The sequence below is a fragment of the Tiliqua scincoides genome, chromosome 4 (assembly GCF_035046505.1).
Source record: "Tiliqua scincoides isolate rTilSci1 chromosome 4, rTilSci1.hap2, whole genome shotgun sequence".
Lineage (NCBI taxonomy): Eukaryota > Metazoa > Chordata > Lepidosauria > Squamata > Scincidae > Tiliqua > Tiliqua scincoides.
Window position 1 is genome coordinate 103606086 of NC_089824.1, and position 23610 is coordinate 103629695.

Genomic DNA, 23610 nt, shown 5'->3' on the forward strand with positions numbered 1-23610 from the left:
GCATTATAGGAGAAGTCTTTTTTTTATTACTATGAGTTGGATTGTATGGTATACAAGGCAAGTACCCAGACGACACAAATGACATGCAAACATTTTTATTTTTTATTTTTTAAGAAAAGTTTGCCCCTTCTTAGAGTAAAGGAGAATAGCCCACTAACAGAAGCAATGATGGTTTGTTCAGGTTCTCAAGTCACTGATGAAAATAGAATGTGGGCGGGGCTGGCTGTGCTTGTGCTATGTTGGCACCAGGGTCACACTTTCCTCTATTCTAAGCTCAGATAGCAGGAAGCAAAATGTGTTTCCAAACTTTTTTTCATGCAACAACACACACACACACACACACACACACACACACACACACACACACACACACACACACAGTTTTTACTCATTTGTTGCAGGTGATCTAGATGCCTTTCCTCAAGATGGCATTTTTAGTACAATGGGGAGATCACATTTCCCCAATGCTCAAATCACATTTTTTTTTGCAACAAGGGAAAAAAAGAAAAGAAACCCATCCCCTCCTCACAAGGCAGTTGCAATAGTGACTGCTCTTCAAAATATACTTGTTCATGTGCCTGGATGACAAGCACGTATTGGACAGTGCCTGTGCCATCACTAGTGACAAGTGACACAATATCCTAAACACATATTGTGAAGAAAGGTACTTTTCCTCTCCATTTTGCTTTTGCAGAAGAATGTTATACACAGGATTGCATGAAGGTCTGTTTTGGACAGTGGGAAACAAAATGGGAAATGAATATCATATGGTAGGAGCACTGGTCTGACTTTGAGCACTTCCCACTGTATCTCCTGGCTCCAGCTTTCAGTGGCTCATGTTTGTGGATGAAAGAGATCTCAGAGCAGTCATTGGTCCCAAGATGATTACAGGTGATTAACTGTGGCCAGGAAGAAAATTGCAAAATGCAAATCTCTGTCAGGATTCATTATCTGAGCCATCTCAAGTATGAGACACCTGGAGCAGGGAAACACTGGTAACTATCGAAGGCATTAGTGAGGCCACATAGTGAAAAATATGCCCAGTCTTGTCCACCCAGGTTCCCAAAGGTTAATTTCAAGTGGAAACAGGTACAACGGTTAAAAAAAACAAACCCAGAGAATAAAATCATTGAGCCTCTTTTAATTAAAAAAGAAAAAAATTGATTGTATGTGAGTCCAGTCAACCCCCCAAAACCTGTGCAGAGGTTCAAAATAGAGAAAGGTAAGCTATTTTAGTATATATTTAATCTTTCATTCATGCGAAAGTTGACTGTTATCAGGGCACGTAGCTAGAAATGTAACATTTCCACGTTGGAAATCAGAGGACATTTTGAAACTACTAGTAGTATAGAATTCAGGATTCCCTAAAATAATTGTGGGAGCAAAGGATATTACAGTGTATAAAACAGAGTTCAGATATATGAGAGCAGGTTATGATTTGTACTGAGCTCACTTGTGCCCCACTGGAGTCAGAACAGTGGCTTTGTTTTGTTTTGTTTAATCTTGCACAGGTGAGCAGCTGATGTAGTGTAGGGCTTATATGAGTTGAGAACAGGAAGCCCCTATTTGAAATGATGTCTCTGCAATTAGCTCAGACTAGCAACTATCTTAGACCAGCAACGATCTCAACATTTGCTCCATCTCTAGTATGGGAATTATAACACTAAGGGCACAGTCTTAACTCATTTTCCAGCACCGACATAAGGGCAATGCAGCTCCGAGGTAAGGAAACAAATATTCCCTTACTTTGAGGAGGCCTCCATGAGTGCCCCCCAACTGCAGGATGCAGCACATATCCCATTGGCACTGCTATGCCAGTGCTGGAAAGTGGGTTAGGATATGGGTCTAACTAATTTTATAGTTTTTTTCAGGTTAGCTTGAAAGCCTTTGACCAATCCCAAAGGCCAGATTTGGTGTTATTCTGCTTGTGACTGAGCCATTCCAATACTGACTGGTCCAGGCCAGTGTTTGGAACGCCCTGGGTTGGTCACAGTCTAGGAGTCCATCCCAGAACTTACACTGGGCTAAAGGGGCAGGCAAAGAGTCTAAAAAGGAGTGGACAGCAGTCTGTGTTGTTTGTCTGCAGAGAGCGAACCTCAGCAACACGCTCTGCATTTTGTTCTGACCAGCCTGCTTTCCTAGGCTCATTTTCAGGAGCTCTTGGCACTCGACTACATGTGTGACTCTGTGTGCATGCGCAAATTCCACTGTGGAGTGTCGTCTGGCGTACTTGGATGACACAACTGGAGCTCTTTCTTCATGAGCACCTATTACAAGACACCTGCTCTCTGCTCCAGATCAGGAATGTGTGTGGGAGAACCTCCAGGGAGGTCCTGGTGGACAGCACTGCCTTGTGAAAGTAGCAGGCAGAGCCAGCCTATGATTCTTTGATTGTGGTGGTAATATGTGAAATGATCAGGGTGCTGATCAGAGAATCCACAAGCAATATAGCAAAGGCCAATCAACACCAGCCATTGTGTGGGCCAAAGATTTGGCCCCAGTTTCCCCCCTCAAATAAATGTGGATGTCTACAGATCTTTTTGAATATATAAACAAGTATTTAACTTCAGGTTCATTAGCAATGCTGCCGTGGAGGTGTTTCAAAGCATCGCTCTTGCATGGGTGGACAGGCTATGTGTGCTGCCTTGATCAACTGCTTAAAATTCAAGGTCACGTTGAGCTACAGTCAGCAGTCTTCTCGGAGCTCGCTTGGTGGAGTGGGCTTTTTGGAAATAGCAGTGCTGTTGTATTGAAAGGAGAAAAAAAACACCATCCACCTGCCCTCAGAGGAGCACTGTGGGGAATAGTTGCTGGAAGCTGTTCCACTTGAGCAGATGGCGGAACAACTTTGGCTGCAGAATAAATTAGCTATGACGGTCCAAGGGCCAATCACAGATGGCTGAAATTCTAGCAGTGTCCCAAATCTCCTGAAGAGAGAAGATTTTTTTGCTTTCTCCCATTTGTGCTAAAATGTGCTCAGATTTTACACATGGAAATCTTGGGGAAGAATCAAAGCATTTCTCCCCAACATTGCTACGAGTTCAGAGGTTATTTACTTATTACATGGGTATCTGCAAAGAGCTCAGGGTGGTACACATGGAGCAGTCTTCCCATTTTATCCCAGGAAACAATCATTTGGATGGAAATTAATCTGAGAGTCTGTGATCACCCAGTGAACTTCATGGCTGGGCAGGACTTGAACCCAGGACTTCATGAAACTACCGGGGCAATGGTGATCATGGGTATATAAACCCAGAGGATGGAGCAATGGGCCAGCACTCATTGAGAAGGCCAAAATCAGCCTGTCTGGCTAAGGAACACTATGATTTGCACACTCACACATTCATTGAAGAATCATTCAAAATGAAAGGATGGATGGAAAAGAAGCCTTATTCTCTTCCTAGGGCTCCCTTAGCAGTCCTTTGGTTAACAGTGAAACTAGCGAGTAATACATATGGATTTGATATTTGGCCTTTGGTTGGATATCAGCTAGCTTCTGTCATTGTCTTATCTACCCTGTACACATGCTGCCTGCAATTTGGCCTTCCTACCTGCTGTTTCCCTCCTTGCTTGGTTCCCCCTCCCCTGGTAGATTCCTGTAGTTTAATCCTCATTTGTCATCAATTTTTCTGGGTCAGACTATACAGCACAATATGGGTTTATGCACTGTTGGTTCTGTAAATTTGGATTTTTTACAGCTGCAAGGATCAAGATTGGGACTGGGAAATGCAGGGATGGGACACTTAACTTTGTCTGGCTGCAGTGTGGTCCCCATAAGAACCATGCACAAAGCAAGATACTAGCTCCGGAAGCTTCCATTGGTGTCAATGGAATCGGAAAAAGTCAAATATCATGTCGACAGAGAGTGAGGATACCCACAAAATGCTGATCATCTAAGTCAGAGGTGTCATTTCATTTCATACAGCAGGCTAAATAGCATTCAATATGCCTGCTGAGGGCCGGAAATGATGTTATTAGGCAGGAAGTTACATCATTAAACAGGTCATAACCAGAAATAAGCACATTTTTCTCACTTAGGAACTCATTTGCTGCAAATGACAGACGAGAAAAAAATGCAAATCTTAATCATATTTCAAGATATGAGAGAGCCCAATTATCATGCAGGCCACCCTTTAAGCAGTGACAGCTCAGCAGCTGAGAGCCCAAGGGCTGAATAAAAAGCTTCCGCAGGCCGCATCTGGCCCCCGGGCCTTATGTTTGACACTCCTGATTCCTTGCCATTTAACCTTCATGTCCAATTGTTATACATCAAGGAAGATTTTAGTAGGCAAAGCAGGTATAAGCAGGGTTGCCAAGTCTTGGGAGACTCAGAACTTGAAAGAAAGGGGCAGGGCCTCAAAAACAAAGAAGGTTGCCTGGCAAATCAGAGGGTGCAGCCTAATGGGATAGGGTTAGTAGTCTAAAGGGCGCAATCCGATCCTGCCCTGGAACAGGCAAGCCAAGAGGCTGGCAATGTATCCAGCGCAGGATAGGGGCCCAAAGTGCCTCAGCCAAATCAACTTTTCCCCTTACCTCTGGGTAAGGCACCCTAGCCCCAATGGGTCTCCTTGGACTTGCACCACCTCCTGAGGTGGCACAAGTCCGAGGAGAGCAGAGCGGCTTGAAGCCGCTTCGAGTTCCCCAGGAACAGGGGTTTGGATCTGGCATAACTGCTGGGTCCCAGCCCTGCCTCCTGCTCTCCACCCACCCACCCCAGGGCCGCCTACTGCCTGCTCTCCCCCTGCCCCAGAACACCTCCCTCCCGCCTCCTCCCCGCCCACCCCAGAGTCTTGCATCAGCCAAACTTGGTGCAGAGGCTTGTGCCTCTGTCGAACTTGCGCCTTACAGCACGTTTGCGACCCTCCTGGGCCAGCGCAAGTACTTCTCTGGATTGCACCCTAAAAGTCCAATCCTATTGTATTGCTGCACTGGCACTAGCTGTTGCAAATGTGCCATAAAGCATGTTTGTGATGACTTGTGAGTAGGAACTGCCAGTGTTAAGTCCTGCGCCGTCCTGCTGGCACTGAATCCACATCAATGGCTGCCAGTACTGCTAAATTTAGCACTGAGTGGCACAGGAATGGAGGAAGGGTAGAATGGAGGCAGGGAGAGAGTGTTTAGGGGCAGAAGAGAGTGGGAAGGGGGGCAGTTCAGGCCCAGGACAGGGACAGGGTCAGTGGAGGAGGTCTCTGCCATATCCTAACCTCCATCCTGGGCCTGAAAGACCTACATGGGGCTTATTGGACTTGCGCCAGCAATTTTGATAGTACAGATCCAAGTAGCCCCATTGGGTGGGCTGGGGCTCAACACGGGGTAAGGGAACAAATGTTCCTTTACCTCAAGGAGACCTCTGGCTTGCTCAGTTTCAGCACTGGATATAGCTTGGGCTGTGTGGCTTGGGTTGTGCAGACCAGCTGGATAGGATTGGGCTGTAATAGTAGTACCTGGAGGGGGAAGAGGATGGCACTTGGATGATCACAGGAAGACACTGGCTAGAGGTTGGAGGTTGTCTGAGGTGGTGGAGTAAATAGCAAAACCTCTCAAGCCAAGCAGAAAATTGCCCCCTTGATTTTGGCCCCTTGCCCTTTTACTCCTTGCTCTGGAGAACCTGCAGAGGATGTTAAGATCTTGAGCTTCAGGTCAAGTCCAAAAGCTTGAGAGCTCTAGTTATAGGTGAACTGTAACAAATACGTACAACAACCGTTTTTTTTGCTCTGGAGATTTCTGACAAGACTGGACACTACCGAGGGATTCAGGTCTTTCTGGCACACCAGCTTTGGGGAAGCTGGTGCCTCTCCTTGTTATGGCCTCAGCCTGTACCCACAAGAATGTGTCTTCTTTATCCAGGCAATCCAGATTCTGTACCAAGAAACACTTGAATTACATGCTCCAAATAAATTATGCAAATTGAACAACTCTGCATAATTCTTCTGATGTTGTATAAGTTGTTTTCTCTCTCTCTCTTCTTCTTCTTAAAAGTCTTTCATTTAATTTATCCTCAGTGCTGAAAATGGAAGCATTCTCAGGAGGAAGACAACTTCGGCTTCCAGTGCTGCAGTCCTGAGACTACTGTGGAATGGTGGCATCCTCATGGTTCTGCCAATGCTCCTTGCAGACCCTGAGAGCTAAAGCCCCTTTCTCACCTTTAGTGCAAGCAGAAGGTGAGAACAGGCTCCACACACTTACTATGATATGCACAAGGGGTCTATATTTATGAGTGGAATCCCTTAAGAGACCAGGGGCTCCCAACTGTACATACAAACCTTACACACCTACAGATATACATGTAGAGTCCATTCTCATCTTCCCCTAAACACATGGATCTTGGGAATGGACCCAGCAGATGCACAAGAGTCGGGGTGGATGATCCCCTCTCCTCTACATGTACATCAGTGGCTCCCAAACTTTTTTGACTGGCGGCTTTCTTGACCTACTGGGCCACCGGCCACAGTTCCCCCATTAGGGCTACAATCGTATACATTGTATAGGGTGGCAGGTATTTTGCAAGGATTCCGCAGCTCCCCTGGCTGGTTTCCGCGGCTCCCCAGGGAGCCCCAGCTCACAGTTTGGGAACTACTTCTGTACATGCATGCACTGAGATGAGAACAAGGCTTAAGAAGATTCAACCCTAAACTTTTGATCTTGTTCCAGCTCACACCTCATATCTTTTTCCCTCTCTCCTGCAGGTTATTTTACTAGTTCTATGCACTAGATTTACAAGCTGGTTGCATCCATTTAATTGGTCTTTCTCCTTCCTTTCCATCCCAATAGCAGAGTGAAACCCAATGGGTTGGTAGCCTGGCCTTCACTTGCCACTATGAAGCAGGGAAAATCCTTGTTTACCCAAATCACTTTGGAATTGAATTGCCTCCTTGGCAACTAGGATTTTAGGTGTGAAAAATATATTAAGGCGAGTACGTTGTATCTTCAGGAGAGTGACAACCTGACTGTACTTTCAATACCCTTTTCCTGCCAAAACCTGCATGCACTTGTCCTTGTAGAAAACGGAAAGACACTTTCAGGAGGGAAAATTAGAAGCAGCAGAGGGAAGAAGATGCTTAACTCTTTCCCCATCCATTTACTGCCTCATAGTTGCAGCCTCCCAAGTAATTTTTTCCTTCAGGGCAGCCATTTTCAACCACTGTGCCGTGGCACACTGGTGTGCCGCGAGTGGTCCACAGGTGTGCCACAGGAATTTGGGGGAAGGTCATTTATTAATAGGGCCAATGGGAGATGCAAGCCCCCACTGGCAGCATAGTGCGCCTTGTCAATTGTCAAAAACTTGGTGGTGTACCTTGAACATTTTAGTGCCTTGTCAGTGTGCCGTAAGATGAAAAAGGTTGAAAATCACAGCTTCAGGGTTTCAACTGTAGATGGTAATTTGGAATGGGGAAACAGGGGACAAAGTTATAGGTTTAACTGCCCTTTTGGCTGCTCTGCTCTGCTCCCAGTCACCCACATTGAAATAGGGTTTCCCTATTCAAAAAGGAACCCAGGCAACTTCTATACACATTTGCCTGTATCATGTAGTTTGGCCCTCATGGAGGTCTACGTTTAAGGAATTTTAAAATGTGCACCGAGAACAGTAATGTGTTTTATTAATTGCGGGGCTACCCCAGTCTGGCTTGAGCCTACCGACATTCTGAAGGAAGACTACGCTCTGACCTCCTTTCTGTTTGTGCTGCTGTCTCTCCGCTTTCACTCTCCTCTGTTGCCTCAGCCCCTGCAATGCCACAGCCAGACTGCTTTCTAATTACCTCTGTGCTCCGCTGGCTAACCCTTGGCATTCAGCTGTGAAGCCAAAGTAATGCTGCAGGAAGCGGCCTGGCCAATACCTTGCACACACTGCTTCAGCAACAGACTGCAGCCATGTTTGCTGCAAAGCGTTGCCACAGCCTTCATCCCCTTCTCTGATCAACTCCAGAAGAGTAGCATGCTCTGGGTGACAGGCCTGTTTGCGTTAATTCCGCTGTCCTCCGACGCACCTCACAGCTGTCCATGAGGGGATGACAGTCGACACCTCATTTTGTATCATTATTCCTAGCTGGCTTCCTCCCCAGAGGATTTTTACAGGGCAGCAAAATGGATGGCGTTGGTCTCTGAGTACTCTTTTTCAAAACTGGACAGATTCCCATTCCAATGTTGCAGTTGTATCACAGGGTCTCTTATGTCCAAGACCGCAGGTCTTTTAGAGAGTTGAGCTGCCTTCCTTATAGCACAATCTCTACTCAAAAGTAAGCCTTATTGAATTCAGTGGGACTTACTCCCAGGAAAGTGTGTATAGATTGCAGCCTTTTTATGGAGTCAAGTTTCATTTTCAAAATTATGTACATAAAATTAATATATTGTATATTATCAAATCCCCGTGTTCCTTCAGCTTTACACAGCATGACCTGCCTAAGTGTGTATTTTCTCAGAAATATAAGCTTCTCTGTTTCATTTCTGAGGAAAGGAACTGGAGAAGTCTGACCAGTTCTGTTCCCTTCTTAAGAGTGACCTCTAGACAATACCTGTGCTCCCCTGAGCCAGCACACACTGCAAGGGAAGATGGATACAACAGTCAATACTGTACTACAGGAAAATACTGATAAATGTACACTAGATACCTTTTAGGAAAATGTATTCACCATCACTGATAAGCCCTCAAACCCAGGGCTGGTCTTAGGAGCCATGGGCCCAATGTGAAGCTGTTTCTCTGGGGCCCCACCCCCATGGCCTCCCCACATACCAAGATGTGTGGCAGCTGTGAGGCTGGGCCTATGGCACCTGGAATGAAGTGTGCCCTCCCAGAAGTAGGTAGCAGTGACATGCTGGCGTTGGCACGTCATCACCAACTGCTTTATGGTGGCCCAGTTTCAGACCAATTGGAACCAAGGGTGGGATGGGAGGGCCAAATGCTAACTCTGCTTGCCGCACCAGCCTTTGCATGGAGGTGAGCTTGCCTCCATGTGGTGATCTGGCTACAGGCAGGTGCCCCACTCTCTGCAGCAGCACAAAGGCACTCCTTGTGCAGGGCCTGATTCAGTGGATTTTGCCAAATTGGGCTAAGGGCTGTCCATACCCCACCACTATGGGATGTTGTTTTTGTTCAACTTTGATAATTCATTCAGGCACTTCTACACTGGTGTCATTAACATCAGAGGCTTATCAAACAAGGATACAGGTTTGTGCAGCTCCCTGGTAGAGTTCTCAGACACAGACCTGGCACAGAGTTTCTCCTAGTCTAAAGGAAGAGAGGAACAGGGATATATGAAGGGGAACCTGAGGACAGATAATTCCCTGTGCCTGAACAGAGTACACAGAATACCTCAGAACTTAGTTTGAACCATTGCCCTAGTTAATGGATGAAGAGTCCTGCCACACACTGGCAATTAACCTGTCACTTCCAGAAACAGACCAGCAGGTAGACTGTTGACAGGGGAGAAATTACACAGCCACTCCTGGGATGCCTAAAGTGGGCTCCTTCATGGCCCATAGCCCTACTGAACCTGGGAATGTTGAGGCAGAACAGCTTGCCATTGGTTGCCTGGTGAATCACTGGCATCACTGGGAGTTGTGGGCCACACCAGGTGACGCGCCCTGGGGGAGGATGTGCTACCATCGCGGGGTTAGGAGTACTGCATCATGCCATACACCGTTGGATGTGGAATGGCCGGCGGAGTGCAGTGCAAAAAACAGAATTGAAATCGCTCCTTTCATTCAAAAGTTATGACCAAAACACCAGAAGGAAAAAATGCATGGAGCCCTATGGAAAGTGACACTGAGTCATGTATCTCACGTTTACTCGTGAGTAGGTGTACTTGCCATAGTCCGTCGTAAAGGGCAGGCTGAGAGGAATCCAACGACACCAGAATGGTCCCGATCCAATGAATGCAGTCCCCAAAAAACACCCAAGAAGCTCCCCCCTCCCTGCTGCAAGTCTGAGCCCGAAAAGAAGCCATGTGGCCGTGTTTACTCAAGAGTAGGCAGACTTGCCTTAGTCAAGGCAGGCTGAGAGGCTCCAAGGACATCGGAATGGTCCTCATGCAATGAGTGCAGCCCCCAAAAACACGGAGAAGGATGTTCCTCCCTCCCAGCTGCCTCCCTCCCAGTCTATGGAACCCTATGGAAAGCAAAGCAGCGTCACAGTCGCGTTTACTTGTGAGTAGGCAGATGTGCCTTGGCTGGTGGTCAGGCCAGGCAAAGGGGAATGTGAGGACACCAGAAGGATTCTGATCCGTTAGAGCTGCTCCAGAAGGCAGCCTCCCCCCCCCCCCAAAAAAAAGAACAAAAAAGAGGCTTGAATTGTAAGGGGAAAGTTTTCTATTTTGCACTTGTGAAGCCAGTTGGGTCTTTATTCTGATGTGCCTGAAATAGAAGAACCTTAAACTGGGCACTGGGAGGGCTGAAGAGCTCACTGATTCTTTTGGGGGAGTAGCCCCGCCCATTACATGGGGTGACGCACAGGCCTCCCGCACCAGGTGACGCAAATCCTAGTGAAGCCACTGTGGTGAATTCATAGCAAAAGTGCGATTTGAACCCAGGGAATTCCGGAGTCACAGCTCAGTCTCTTGGCCAGCAGTACCCTCCAGTCAGAGCAAAGAAAGGTGCTTTGGAGAGACAAGGCATGGGCAGCCTCCCAGTGGGAATTCCAGCACCCCAAGGCTTGCTGTGTTCCGACTGTCAGTCTAGGTTTTCATGGTTTCATTGTCTCAAGAGATTGTCTAAAATGGAGAATGAAAACCTACAGCCTTCTATAATTTCTATTTTTTACTGCAACTCCATTTCTAGTAGGGGTGAAACTAGTGGTCATTGGTCCTTGGGTGTGTGTTTTTTTCAAATGGAAATAGCAACAGTGGGTTTTGGGATCAAGACGGACTGTGGCAAGAGGGGAGAAATTTATTAACCTTTTCTCCTCAAGTCATGTTGCCTATAAAAATACTCCCCACCACCACCAGTCGCTATTGGGCAGGAGGTCTGGTCTAGAGGGTTGAGCCTCCATTTGCCTGAAGATAACATCCGAAGGTTGCCAGTTTGAGGCCACCGGCACCGTGCGATGTTGAAGCAGCTGACAAACTGAGCCGAGCTATTCCATCTGCTCTGAGCGTGGGAGGATGGAGGCCAGAATGTGCGACCAGATCAAGAAAGAAACACCTGAATGTTGTGGTTTCTTGAAAGACAGAAACCTTCTTTCAAATTGTAGAAATCCCTACAGGGATTGAAATTGCCTGCCTATGTAAACCGCCTTGAATAAAGTCTAAGGAGAAATCTGAGGACCAAGAAAGGCAGTATAGAAATACCTGTATAAAATAAATAAAATAAATAAAATATTGGAGCAAAGGCCAGCTACTTTCCCAAGACAAAAAGGCCTGAGACTGGGGCACCTTAGGGACCATCTGCTTCCATATATTACAGCCCCTCCCCTAAGATCATCCAATGGGTCCTACTTCAAGTGCCGTTTTTAACAGAAGTTAGAGGGCTGAGGGTGAGAAACAGGGCTTTTTCTGTGGTGGCACTGGAGCTGTAGCGCCGTCCCTATGAGCTGAGAACTGTCTCCTTCTTTGATACATTCAGGTGTGAGCTGAATGCATTTTTATTGCAATTGATGTTCTCAGTGTGGGTGGGTTGGGGTGGGGGAGTGAGCTGCCTTTCAGTAGTACTGTTTATGACTGGTTTTTATTCCTGTTTTTCATGCTGGTGATTCGCTGTTTTTTTAATCTGGGATTCCTATTTAATTGCTTATATTGCTGTTTTAATCATGTCCACTTTATGCTGCTATGGGGTTTAAGTGGGATTGGATTAGGGGCGTGTCCTAGTTTTTCTTTGTATTTTATTGGTTCTTTGTTTTGAATTTTAGTGTTGTATGTTAAAATTGTGTATTTATGATTTTATTGACCTGTATTATTTATTATAAATTTTATTAGTGGCCTTGAGCCTGCAGGAAAAGGTGGGATAGAAATTTTATAAACAATCAAACAAACAAATAAGGATGTGTCTGTTTTATTCAGAATATTTTTTTAATTGTGTGGGAACAAGTGTATATATGGGAGAAAAGCTACAGGGCTGGAAATGACAGTCCATGATTGCATCCCAAATAATCAGAGTTTCTTCAGAGCAGTTTCACCTTAATGGCCCGTGAGCCTGGGACTGACAGACATGCATTCCAATCTCTGGGTAACTTCCCTAATTTGGAAGCTAAGGAGAGCCTTTATCCTGGGTGGGCTGCATTTCTCAAACGCAGCCTGTTTTCCTGTCCAGGGAAGGTTTGCTTTTCAAAAGGCACACCTGTGCCTTCCAGCTGAAAGAGAAAAACGTGTACAGTTGCCCGGGCTGAACCCCAATGGGCAGCTCAGTTGCTTCTCTCTTTCTTGGTTTCTATTATGCTTTCAGGATTGAACTGGAAGGTCATTGCCACCTCGGTTGTTGAATAGAATAGAATAGAATTATCTATTCTGATTGTTGGCTGTGGGGCTATGAAAGATTGTGATGTGGTCATCTTTATCCCCCACCTCCAGATGCTCTGTTTATGGCAGCTTCACAAGAGGGCTGTCTAGGGCAGAGAAAGGAAAGATATCCTAAGGCCGCATTGCTTAAGAGGGGACAGGCCTGCTAACCTGTTGTCTGGGAGAATCAGAGAGAGGAACTATCTGAGGATGGGAGTCACCAGGGGGAGGGGGGTTATCAGCTCGCCCTGGCAGGGAAGACGAAGCAGACAGAGGGAGGCTGCTGGCAGACTGCTGACTGTGGGACTTCTGGAGTGTTAGAGCATCAATTAACCTTTGTAGAGCCAGTGCCAGCGCCAATCAGCCAGAGCAGCTTTCTCCAGAAGGGCTGTGATAGGCTGCAAAGTGCCGCATGGCCTGCTGCAGAGTGGAGCGAGTTGGAGTGGAAACAGCCACCTGAGCCGGAGCTGCCGATGTCCCACGCGAAGGGTTTTTATCTCCTCTCCTCATTACGTTTATGAAGGCGATGTTTCTCCTCCATGTCACGCTGCCGCTGTTAGAATACTAATGGGGAGAGATATTAGTTCCAGCCTTCACCCACTCTGTTGTCAGGCAATTTCTTCAGTACCAACCTCCTGACCTTGCTATTTTTAACACTCTGCTCTGGTCAGGCCAAGCAAAACAACAGACCAGGCTGCAGACTCCAGTTTTAGTTAGACTTCAGCAGAACGTTGAAACTGGAACTATTTTCCCAGGCAACAATTCTGTGGTCCAAACACTCCTTCAGTATGTAAGAGTTTGGGGCTGCTTGAAGGACCATCCTTGAAATATGAAGTTTGGACCTGCATCTCTCTCTCTCTCTCTCTCTCTCTCACACACACACACACACACACACACACACACGCGCACGCACACACACACACACAAATTAATTTCAGTGATCCGGTAGTGATCAAAGTTCTAGTCCATATTTGTGAGCCTGTCATGAACCAACAAAAGCGCATTCCATATTTTTTTAAACAAAGCTGCCCTTGTCACATTTTGTTCTGAAAACAAAATCAAAGTGGTTGATGAAAACACAAAATTCCCCTCCCCAAATAGCAGCCACATCAATAAATTGTCTAGAAAGGTACCAAGTTAAAACAAAAATGATTCTTTTTGGTAAATGAGATAGATCGAGATGCATAAGGTATGGTTGGATTTATGATGATGTACTGAATCATACTGATGGTGGGAGTAAGTCCAGAAATATTCCTGGGGGCTGGGCACATGAACACACAGGCCCTGCCTTCCTCTATGGATGCACTGTAAATATCCATAAATATCCGCAGCATTTGAATGATCACATCCCAAATATCACTGTCGCAAACATGCCGTAAGGCACGTCTTCAAGGCTTACTGCTGGGCCAGTGTCTGTACTGGCCCAGCGCTGGCTGGTACTGGGCTAGAGCCAGGCAGACACCCGTCCTTAGCTGCTCGGTGGTCTCACGGACCTCTGAGCCGTGGCACGGTAAGCAGGGGTGGGGAGGGGGACGGGGAGAAGGCATTCTGGAGAGGGGGGAGGCTGGCGGAGGGCAGAGAGAGGGCGGGGTGTGGTGGGGAGGCGGAGAAAGGGTGGGCGGGAGGCATGCCTGGGGGAGGGAGGGAGGCAGGTCCCGGGGAGCGCTGCTTCTCCTGAGGCGCTGCCAGCGGCATGCTGAGGCATGCAGGATGCGGTGGGAGCCGTTCTCGGCGCCACTGCAGCCGCGCACCCCAAGCAGCTCAGGATTGGGCTAACTCCCTCCAATCTGGATATACATAGTTGATTCTTATCCATTCTTATTCTTATCTTATCCATTTTTATGGATAAGAACTGGAAGCAACAGGATATTTATTTATTTATTTATTTATAGAACTTATATCCCGCCTTTCTATCCCAGTTAAGAGCACTCAAAGTTCCTTGCAGTAGGAACAGGAAGTTCCCGGGAGAGAGACTGTTCGTATTCAAATGATATATAGTAACTTGTGGATATTCATATTTGCGAGTCTATGTCTTTTTCCTGTCTACATATTTAATACTTATGGGGTGCATCATTATTATATGGTCTTTGTTGTTGTGGGTTGGGTGTAACTCTGTGTTTCTCAAACTGTGGGTCGGGACCCACTAGGTGGGTTGTGAGCTGATTTCAGGTGGGTCCCTATTCATTTCAATATTTTATTTTTGATATCTTAGATGATGCTACCATGGTATGTGACTGCTTTTGGGGAAATGTTACAGATCTGTAATTTTAACAGGCTAGTATGTATATGCTTTTAACAATGATAGTAAATGGGACTTACTCCTGGGTAAGTGTAGGTAGGATTGCAGCCTAGGATTGCTAAAAATTTTCCTGCTTGATAATGTCACGGCTGGTCATGACATCACTTCTGGGGGGGGGGGTTCCTGACAGATTCTCATTCTAGAATAGAATAGAATTCTTTATTGGCTTGTAAAACAAACAAATCTGCAACTATATACATTTGGTCAGCCAGGAAGCAAATCAACTGCTCGATTGTGCAGCTCAGTGAGCTGATACAGGAAAGTTGCCACAGTTATAGGTTATTTCCCCAGAAGAAACAGTTAGGGGGTATTGTATTCTTGCCACATCAGTAAGTCCTCCCCTTGTTCTCAGTATAGGATCCAGATATCTTTGATGGATCTAGGTGTAAAAGGGACACTAAAGAATGGAGTGGACAATGGTATCAGTACATCCCAGCCCACAAGGGCATTGCCTTTCAGCATGAACTATCTTATGAAATTTCCAAAAAAGAATGGTAGGCGGGAGCACATTAAATCTAGCAAGGGAGAAGGCTCTCCTTTTTCATAACTGTGCAGCAAGTATAGATATGAGGCTACTTGATTGTGCAATATAGGAATCTCCAGACTTAATGGGGAACATGCTCTATTTGCCATGATTCTCATTCTTAAAAGTGGGTCCTGGTGCTAAAAGTTTGAGAACCACTGCTGTAGAATATGCTTTCTGATGCCTTCATGGTGTAGGTTCACTTTTTGTAGTTTTCTTTTTCCCCAAGCAATGCTTTAAATTTTATAGCAACACTCCTGAATTCAATGACTTGCGGTCAGTCCCTGAACTTTTCCAGTTTGCACAGAAATGGAAATTTTAAAATAATTGGATATAGTCAAGCTAGATTACTAATTTAATACTGAATTATTAAATTAATAGCACAAAAATGTGTTATTTGCACAATATATAATGACAAAATTGTTTGCACAAAAAAATGACAAAATCTTTTAGCTGCTTTAGTGCAACTAAGGGCGCAATCATGAGCCACTTTCAGCACCAACATAAGGGCAATGTAACTCCAAGGTAAGGAAACAAACATTCCCTTACTTTGAGGAGGTATCTGTGAGTGCTACCCAACTGCAGGATGCAGCACACGTTCCATTGACACAGCTATGCCAGTGCTGGAAAGTTGGTTAGGATTTGGGCCTAACACTTATTAGTAGAATTTGTAGACATCCTGGCTGTGCAAGAGCAAACTGAAAGAAAAGTGGGGGGGGGGGGATTTGCATCCAAAGTTTATGCCTGTCATCAATAAACGTTAAGATTCTCGGTTTTCAGAGTCAATTTTCACAGAGCATATAGGAAATTCTGACAACATGTGTACCAAACAACTTTTTCAAAATACAGCCTATGTGATGATGATGATGCACAGTGGTTATGCTGTAGGGATGGAATCTGAGCGCACTATACATGGTGCATAGAAGTGATCTATTGAAGGGGAATACATGCCCACATGGATACATTTTGGTGTTGCTCTTTAAGATGCATGGGAGAGAACTCTGTAATGCATGTGTTTTTCTAAATCGCTTTGTGAACTTTTGTTGAAAAGCAGTATAATAATAATAATAATAATAATAATAATAATAATAGCTGGGTATTTTAAATGAAAAATCCTGTGATTGTATGCATAACATACATAACTAATTCTAGAACAGGGGTAGGCAGGAGGCCACATCATCTCTGACACTATGTTGGGGGCTGGGCAAAAGGAATTCATTTACATTTCAAATTTGAATAAATTCACACTAATTTACATAAATGAATATATTAGAGACAGAACTTATATGAATGAATGAATTTTACTGAGCTTATTTATAATAAACATGAGAACTATAGTACAGGCATGTAGAACCACATGAGAACTATGAACTGTTTGCCACACACCTCTTGCACAGTGAAAACATACAGACCAAGCCAGACACACATGGAAGACATAAGTTGTTCAGAGGGCCGGATTGCGAGTCCTCGAGAGCCACAAATGGCCCGCGGGTCGGGGTTTCTCAACGCCTGTTCTAGAAGAATAGCCATGTTCATCTGTGGCAGACTTTCAGATAAAACTCTGATCTACAAACTCTTAGAACTCTTGTGACAGTCTACAAATATTTTTAATAATAATGACTAATGTGGCTCTGGAAAGTTGACAGTGTGAGAAATGCTTCATTTGAGCACATGCAAATGGCCTTTCTGGATGGGGTCACATCCTCTTTTTGGGACCAGATTCACACTTTGTTGGTGCGCCAGGATCTGTATGCCTAGATGGGCAGCCATGGTTGGTAGTGCTTTCTATTTGCTTTATTTGTTCCCCAGCTGTGCTGTGTTCTAGATAGGAGAAATAGATAGCTGGATAGATTACTAGGATCTTGTCACTGCCATACATTCCTTGGTAGCTTCACAGTTGGTCTTCTGTAATGCATTTTATTTATTTATTTTATACAGGTATTTATATACTGCCTTTCTTTGGTCGTCAGATTTCTCCTCAGACTTTAATCCAAGGTAGTTTACATAGGCAGGCTCTCTTTCCACACTCCTGACACTTATAGGGCTTCCCTCCTGTGTGGATTCTCTCATGGACCTTAAGTTTATCACTCTGCCGGAAGCTCTTTCCACACTCCTGGCACTTATAAGGTTTCTCCCCTGTGTGGGTTCTCCGGTGGATCTTAAGTACACTACTCTGATTGAAGCTTTTTCCACACTCCAGGCACTTATAGGGCTTCTCCCCTGTGTGAGTTCTCTCATGGAGCTTAAGACTACCATTCTGATTAAAGGTCATTCACACTCCTGGCGCTCATACGGTTTCTCCCCTATGTGGGTTCTGTGATGCTGTATAAGCGTGCTGCGGTCAATTAAGCTCTTTCTACACTCCTGGCACTTATAGGGCTTCTCTCCTGTGTGGGTTCTCTCATGGAGCTTATCACTCTGAGTGAAGCTCTTTCCACACTCCAGGCACTTATAAGGTGTCTCCCATTTGTGGGTTCTCTCATGAATCTTAAGATCACCATTCTGATTAAAGGTCATTCCACACTCCTGGCACTCATAGGGTTTCTCCCCTGTGTGGGTTCTGTGATGCTGTATAAGTGTGCTGCAGTCAATGAAGCTCTTTCCACACTCCTGGCACTTATAGAGCTTCTCTCCTGTGTGGATTATCTGGTGGATCTTAAGTACACTAATCTGGCTGAAAGTCTTTCTGCACCCTTGGCACTTATAGGGCTTCTCCCCTGCGTGGGCTCTTTGCTGTGAAGAATGAGCCTGTTTCCACTTTCTTGCAATTTGGGTCCAAACCGATACTGTTGAAATAACAATAGAAATGTAGTAAGAGACCCTAGAAAGAAACTGCAGCTAGCTGGGAAAATTCCAAAAAGAGTTTTTTGTCTGACCAGAACTAGGGCCCAGAAAAGCAACAGCAACCTTTACCTGCAAGTAGCTTCATCAATATGTAGAGGGTTTTTGTTTCTTTGTTTTTGTGGTTGTTAAAAACAAGAATCACTGCCATTTTGTGTTTTAAATACTGACAAAAAAAAACACAAAACACCACATTTTGGTGTTTAAGAAATTTTCTAGAAATTAAAATAGATTACTCTTCCAGTTAGAAACAATACTGTGGATGCATCTGCTAACACTTGATCACCTCTATCACCTACCTAGAACACTTTTAAAATGTTTAAAATTAATAAAAAATGAGAACCTGGAATGAGAACTTGGAGTAAAAACACATAACACTAATTTATGCCTTTCAGATCATGAAATCTGCAAAAAATAAAAAATTTCAAACACCGCTATCAATATGATGCTTTGCTTCCTTATAGGCAAAGGAATCTCAGAGAAATAAAGGCCACAGCTAAAGAGGAGGAATAAGAGATAGGCCCTATGCACTGTCTCGATTAAGTTTCTGTTTGTTAGTTCCAGATCTAGCCCATCACTGTCTCTTCCGAGCACTGCTATAGACCATTACCGGGTGTGCTTTTCAGACACACATAAACATGTGCCTACAGGAGAAATTCCTTTGGTATCCTGGGACTCTGCATAGTGGCCAATAGCACAGCTCAATTATTCAGAAGGAAGAGGGAAGGAAGAGAGGCAGCTAGCAAACTTTTACTCTGACAATAATGTTACAAACTTAGAGAAACAGAATCAAAATCAGAAAGCAATTCACAGTGCAATCCTACAAAGGAGATGGGCCGGCGCAAGTCCCTTGTGCCATCCCATGATGGTTGTAAAAGTGTTGTAAAGCACTTTCACACCATCTCTGGAAAAGGAAGGCTGATGCGAGCCCTGCTCGGCTGACCTAAATGGCCTGTGCTGGCCAAGCTCAGCTGGCACAGGGGTCTGGGGGAGAGGGCAGAGAGGAGGAATTTCAGGGCTGGTGGCGGGTGGGGCCAGGATCTGGCACTTATGCTGGATCTATCCCCGGTCCCGGGCAGCTCCAGGTTGCTTGGATCTGCACCACATCTTTAGGTGTAAGGTGTATCTCTTTAGGTGCACCTCTTTAGGGCAAGGCAGCAGTTTACAAACTCGCTTGGAGAGTTTGCACCACTGTAAGTCCCTGCGGGGGGAGGCAATGGGGGCAGGGGGAAGGCAGTGACGTGATCCCCAGGATTGCGCTGCTCAGGAGGGCTGCAGGGATTGGGATGCACTCACCAGTCCCTGCAGCAATCTGTCGGAGGTGCGGAGAGCCCAATGCAAGCATCTGCAGGGCTCCCTAGGTTGTTAGAAGTGAAAGTGGAGCGATTGCGTTCCACTTCCAGTTTTGCGGAAGTGGAGCGTGATCGCTCCATTTTCACTTCTAACGAGCTGGGAAGCCCTGCTGGCACTCGCGCAGAGCTCTCCGCACCCCTGACAGGCTGCTGCAGGGACTAGTGAGTGCATCCCAGTCTCTGCAGCCCTCCTGAGCAACGCGATCCTAGAGATCGTGTCGCTGCCTCTGCCCTGTCTCCGCCCCTTAAGGGGAAAGAGGCCAGAGCCTTCAGGCTGGGGTGTCGCTAAGCCCCAGTCTGAAAACCACTGCAGTAAGGGGAAGCAATTCCCCTTTCCCCAGGCTTAGCCGCTTTCAGCCGCAGCCTTGCCTTGGATACGGGGCAGGCCCACCAGCTCCAGGGAAAGTTAGCATTGGGCTATCAAGGTTTCTTAGCTTTTTATCTGGCTAGGCCCTAAACATAAGTGGTTGCTATCTACAGAGAAGACAGATAGGAGGAAATCCTTAAAAAGGAGAGAGAAGGAACATATTGGTGCAAGCATGGAGGCTGAAAAGAAAGGGGAGAGAAGGATGAAGGAAACTCTGGAGGGGGGAAACTTACTCAGGGGGAACTGGGAAAAACAAAACCTGAGCGGTGGGAAGAAAGGGGGAAGAGAAAAAGGGGTGAGAGACTTAATGGGGCACCACTAGGTCAAATGAAAGATCACAAGGCAGACAGATGAGCAAAGGATAAAAGAACAGAAGACACAAGGGTTGGGTAACTCAGCTTTTTATATTTTTTTCTCCTATAGGATATTGTTAACACAAATGCTCTGGAGACACATGCACTACAGGGTCAAAAAGGAGCAAGGGCACTGATAGGTACCAGTTCTTTGGTCACATGCTTATACAATGTTGGAGCATGAGAATCCATTAATGACTGCTGGTGCATTCTCCACCAATCTGTTCGCAAATATGCTCTGGAGACATGAGCACAGCACATTTGCATACGCCAAAAACATGCATGTGTAGAGAGCTTGCAATCTTTGGCTGTGATGCATACACCGACAAACTGTCACCATAAGAATAAAAGGAGATAGGACTTCACTAGGAGGCCATCCAGTTCCGTTTATTGAAACTAATACATTAATTTTAAAGCAATAAAATAAAAAACAAAATTATTTTAGTTAATATAATAATGTTATTTAATTATTCATTTTTATTATTCTATTTTAGTTCTTAGCTTTTACGTTTATCCTTTTAGCTAAAGTTTTTAGCCCTGACTTGAGTTTTTAGTTTTCGGTTTTAATCCTTTTTAGCTTTGTGTGTGGTTTTAGTTTTTAGCTCTTTTAGAGTTCAGTTTTTAGTGTTGAGTATTTAGTTGTTTAGGGTTTATTTAGTTTCCTGATATTACTACTTAGACGAGTGATTTTCAACCTTTTTCATCTCATGGCACACTGACAAGGCACTAAAATGGTCAATGCACACTACCAGGTTTTTGAAAATTGACAAGGCACACCATGCTGCCAGTGGGGGCTCACATCTCCCATTGGCCCTATTAATAAATGACCTTTCCCCAAATTCCTGTGGCACACCAGTGTGCCACAGCACAGTGGTTGAAAATGGCTGACTTAGACCATGGCACTTAGCCTGAAAATCTTTCACTGTCTTAACATGGACTCCTGCTGTGAAAGTCTCAGTGTGTTTATTTCTCATCCCTCCATGCTCTGCATGAGGAAGTTCCAAATTACCCAGAGACATCTGTCCCCTGCTGCTCTCCTATCTGAGCTCTCAATGCCATTTCACTATTTATGCAGGAATGCTTATGCTCTCACGTGGGTCCTGCAAACAGAAGGAGAGCCCAAATATAGGGGGAAGTGCCCTCCAAAACACATCCACCTACTCCAAAAGGCAGCCAAGGGACCTCCAGCTAATTTAAGGCACTGTGTCCCTTGGTTGAAGCTACCCTCCGCATCAAGAGACCCAGATCTGGGTTGGCCAGAAGGGGAGGATGTAGGGCCATCAGGTGTCGCAGCAGCCATACCCAGGTCATGCAGCCTGGCCACTAACTCCCCTTGGAGTAGAGGTTCCTACTGGGGCCAAATGACCCTCCTTACCTACAAAAGTCAGGTTTTCATAATTGTCCATCATAACTGCATCATAGAGCTGCCTTTGGTATGAATTTAGTAGAGCCCACTCTTCACTGCTGAAATACAGAGCTACCTCTGCAAATGAAATTGGGCTCTGAAAGAAAAAGGAGAAATGTTCTGTTTGTTTATATCTGCTTTCTCTCCCTGCTGAGTACTCTAAGTGGCTATTTACAAGTCAGTCTAGGCTAAGACTTCAGTCCAAAGAGAGAAGTGCATTCCAGTTTCCATGAAAGGACAGGACATTTCTAAATCTGAAAACACATTCTCTCACACATTCCCTCTCAGCTTTGCATGTCCACTTTTTGGGTTTCCAACTGCAATGAAGATTGCCAAGTCTCCTGAAAGAAGGCTCAGAGTATCCTTTCCTTTCATTACAGTTCCCACATTGACCTCACAATCCTATGCACGCAAGCCCAGAAGGAAGCCCTAGTGCTTCCAACAGTGCATACTCCCAGGAAAGCATACCCAGGACTGAGAACTTTGTGCATTGTGTAGTTTCTTTCACACATGATAATCCCCATCATTTAAAATCCCCACTTTCAAAAGCATTGTCACTTTCTGTTGCTCTGGCTGCAATAGACACTTGTCCAGGTGCCCACTTGAGCCTACAGTATGTTACTGGCAATGTAACATGCGTGCACAAGGGGGAAAGTAATAGCATATAGGAATCCCAAGTTGAAGATAATAGCAAGTCTATATAATTCACCAAGAATTAAGGTACACCAAAGTTTACTGAAAGTGCTTAACCCATTTTTGCCTGGCCGGCCCACAGGTGTACGCATTTGGTGCCTGTTTGGTATATGCAACGTTGGACAGAAATGGTTTAAGAACCAAAACAGGGTTTCAGCTTGGATCCTCTATTGACACTATACAGGGGGACTCCGACCATCAACATACACACACAACAGAGCCCTAAGGAAAACAGCTAGAAGAAGGAGAAAAGGAGAGGGGAGGAGAGAGGAACTCTCTCTCAGAGAGGGGCAGACAACAGAGTGGGGAGGGGACTGCAGAGGGAGAAGGGATGAAAGTGGATTAGCTGGGCTTTCCAGGGGAACCCTGGAGAAGGAGGGGAAGATTTGGGGGTACGGAGATTTGGGGGTCTGGAGAAAGTCAAGGAAGTATTAATAGGAAGGAAACAATGTGATACAGATAGTCCTGCCTGAGGTGTTAAGGCTGCAGCTGAGAATGTGACAGGAGGAGATGCCCAAGTTGTTCCCTGCCAATGTCCCTTACCTGTCCTGGATGAGAGGTAGCCATTTCTATTCCTCCAAAAAGGCTGGTTTGCTTTAGATTCTGTTTCTCTGCTATCTGTCAAAGAGAGAATGGAGAACTGTATGAGTTTTTTTAATCCTGTATATCTGCTTCACGTACATGCTTGAATTCCTTTCCACTCATTGAGGTGATGGCTACAGAGGAGATTGGGCAGACTGATGGAGGAGCCTATGGCTCTTAGTCCTGATGGCTAGAAGCTAACTAACTTCCCATGTAGAGGCGGTCCTGGCTGGGAGGAGGGTTGAGACATGAGCTTTGCCTCTCTGCACTGACACTGGGGGGGGGGGGGGATTGGGTTCCAGCCATCACCCTGATATCTGGCTCATGAGAACAGGTGGTTTGACAAGACAGGACAGGCAATGCGGGGAGGGGCAGCAATAACTGGGGGGGGGATAAGATCTCCAAAGGGGGCTGCATAAGGTCCTTAAGCAGACTCCTGTGGCTGCCAGTCCAGCACAGGCCTCACTTCACAGGAGCAGGAGAGTCCGGCAGGCCCTTCTTTTCAGGCCTTCCCTAGTGCAGCCTATGCAACCACAGCCACCTCCAGTCCTCGCTGGGCCTTCCCCCACCTGCTCCAGGCCTGCCCTCTCTCGCTGAGCTGAGGCCTCCTGATTCCCTCCTTTTTCCAGCCCTCTGGCAACGCCTCCTCCCCCTTTCAGGGCCAGAGTCCCAGGACACAGCAGGGCCTGCTGGGAAATGTAGTCCGTCAGTCCAGCAGACGCATTACACAGCACTAACAAATCTATACTGTATCTGCCATTGATCTCCCCTCT

General features: G+C 45.8%; 1 protein-coding gene across 1 annotated transcript in view; it reads right to left on the reverse strand.

Moving 5' to 3' along the window:
• LOC136648372 (zinc finger protein 892-like) overlaps positions 1-21563 on the reverse strand; it is a 128974-nt gene extending 107411 nt beyond the window's left edge. Inside the window, 5 exon segments of the mRNA XM_066624481.1 lie at positions 17249-17518; positions 17521-17977; positions 18985-19069; positions 21251-21257; positions 21533-21563. Coding sequence (XP_066480578.1) covers positions 17249-17518; positions 17521-17977; positions 18985-19069; positions 21251-21257; positions 21533-21563 — 850 coding nt within the window.
• Positions 21564-23610: the final 2047 nt, after the last annotated feature.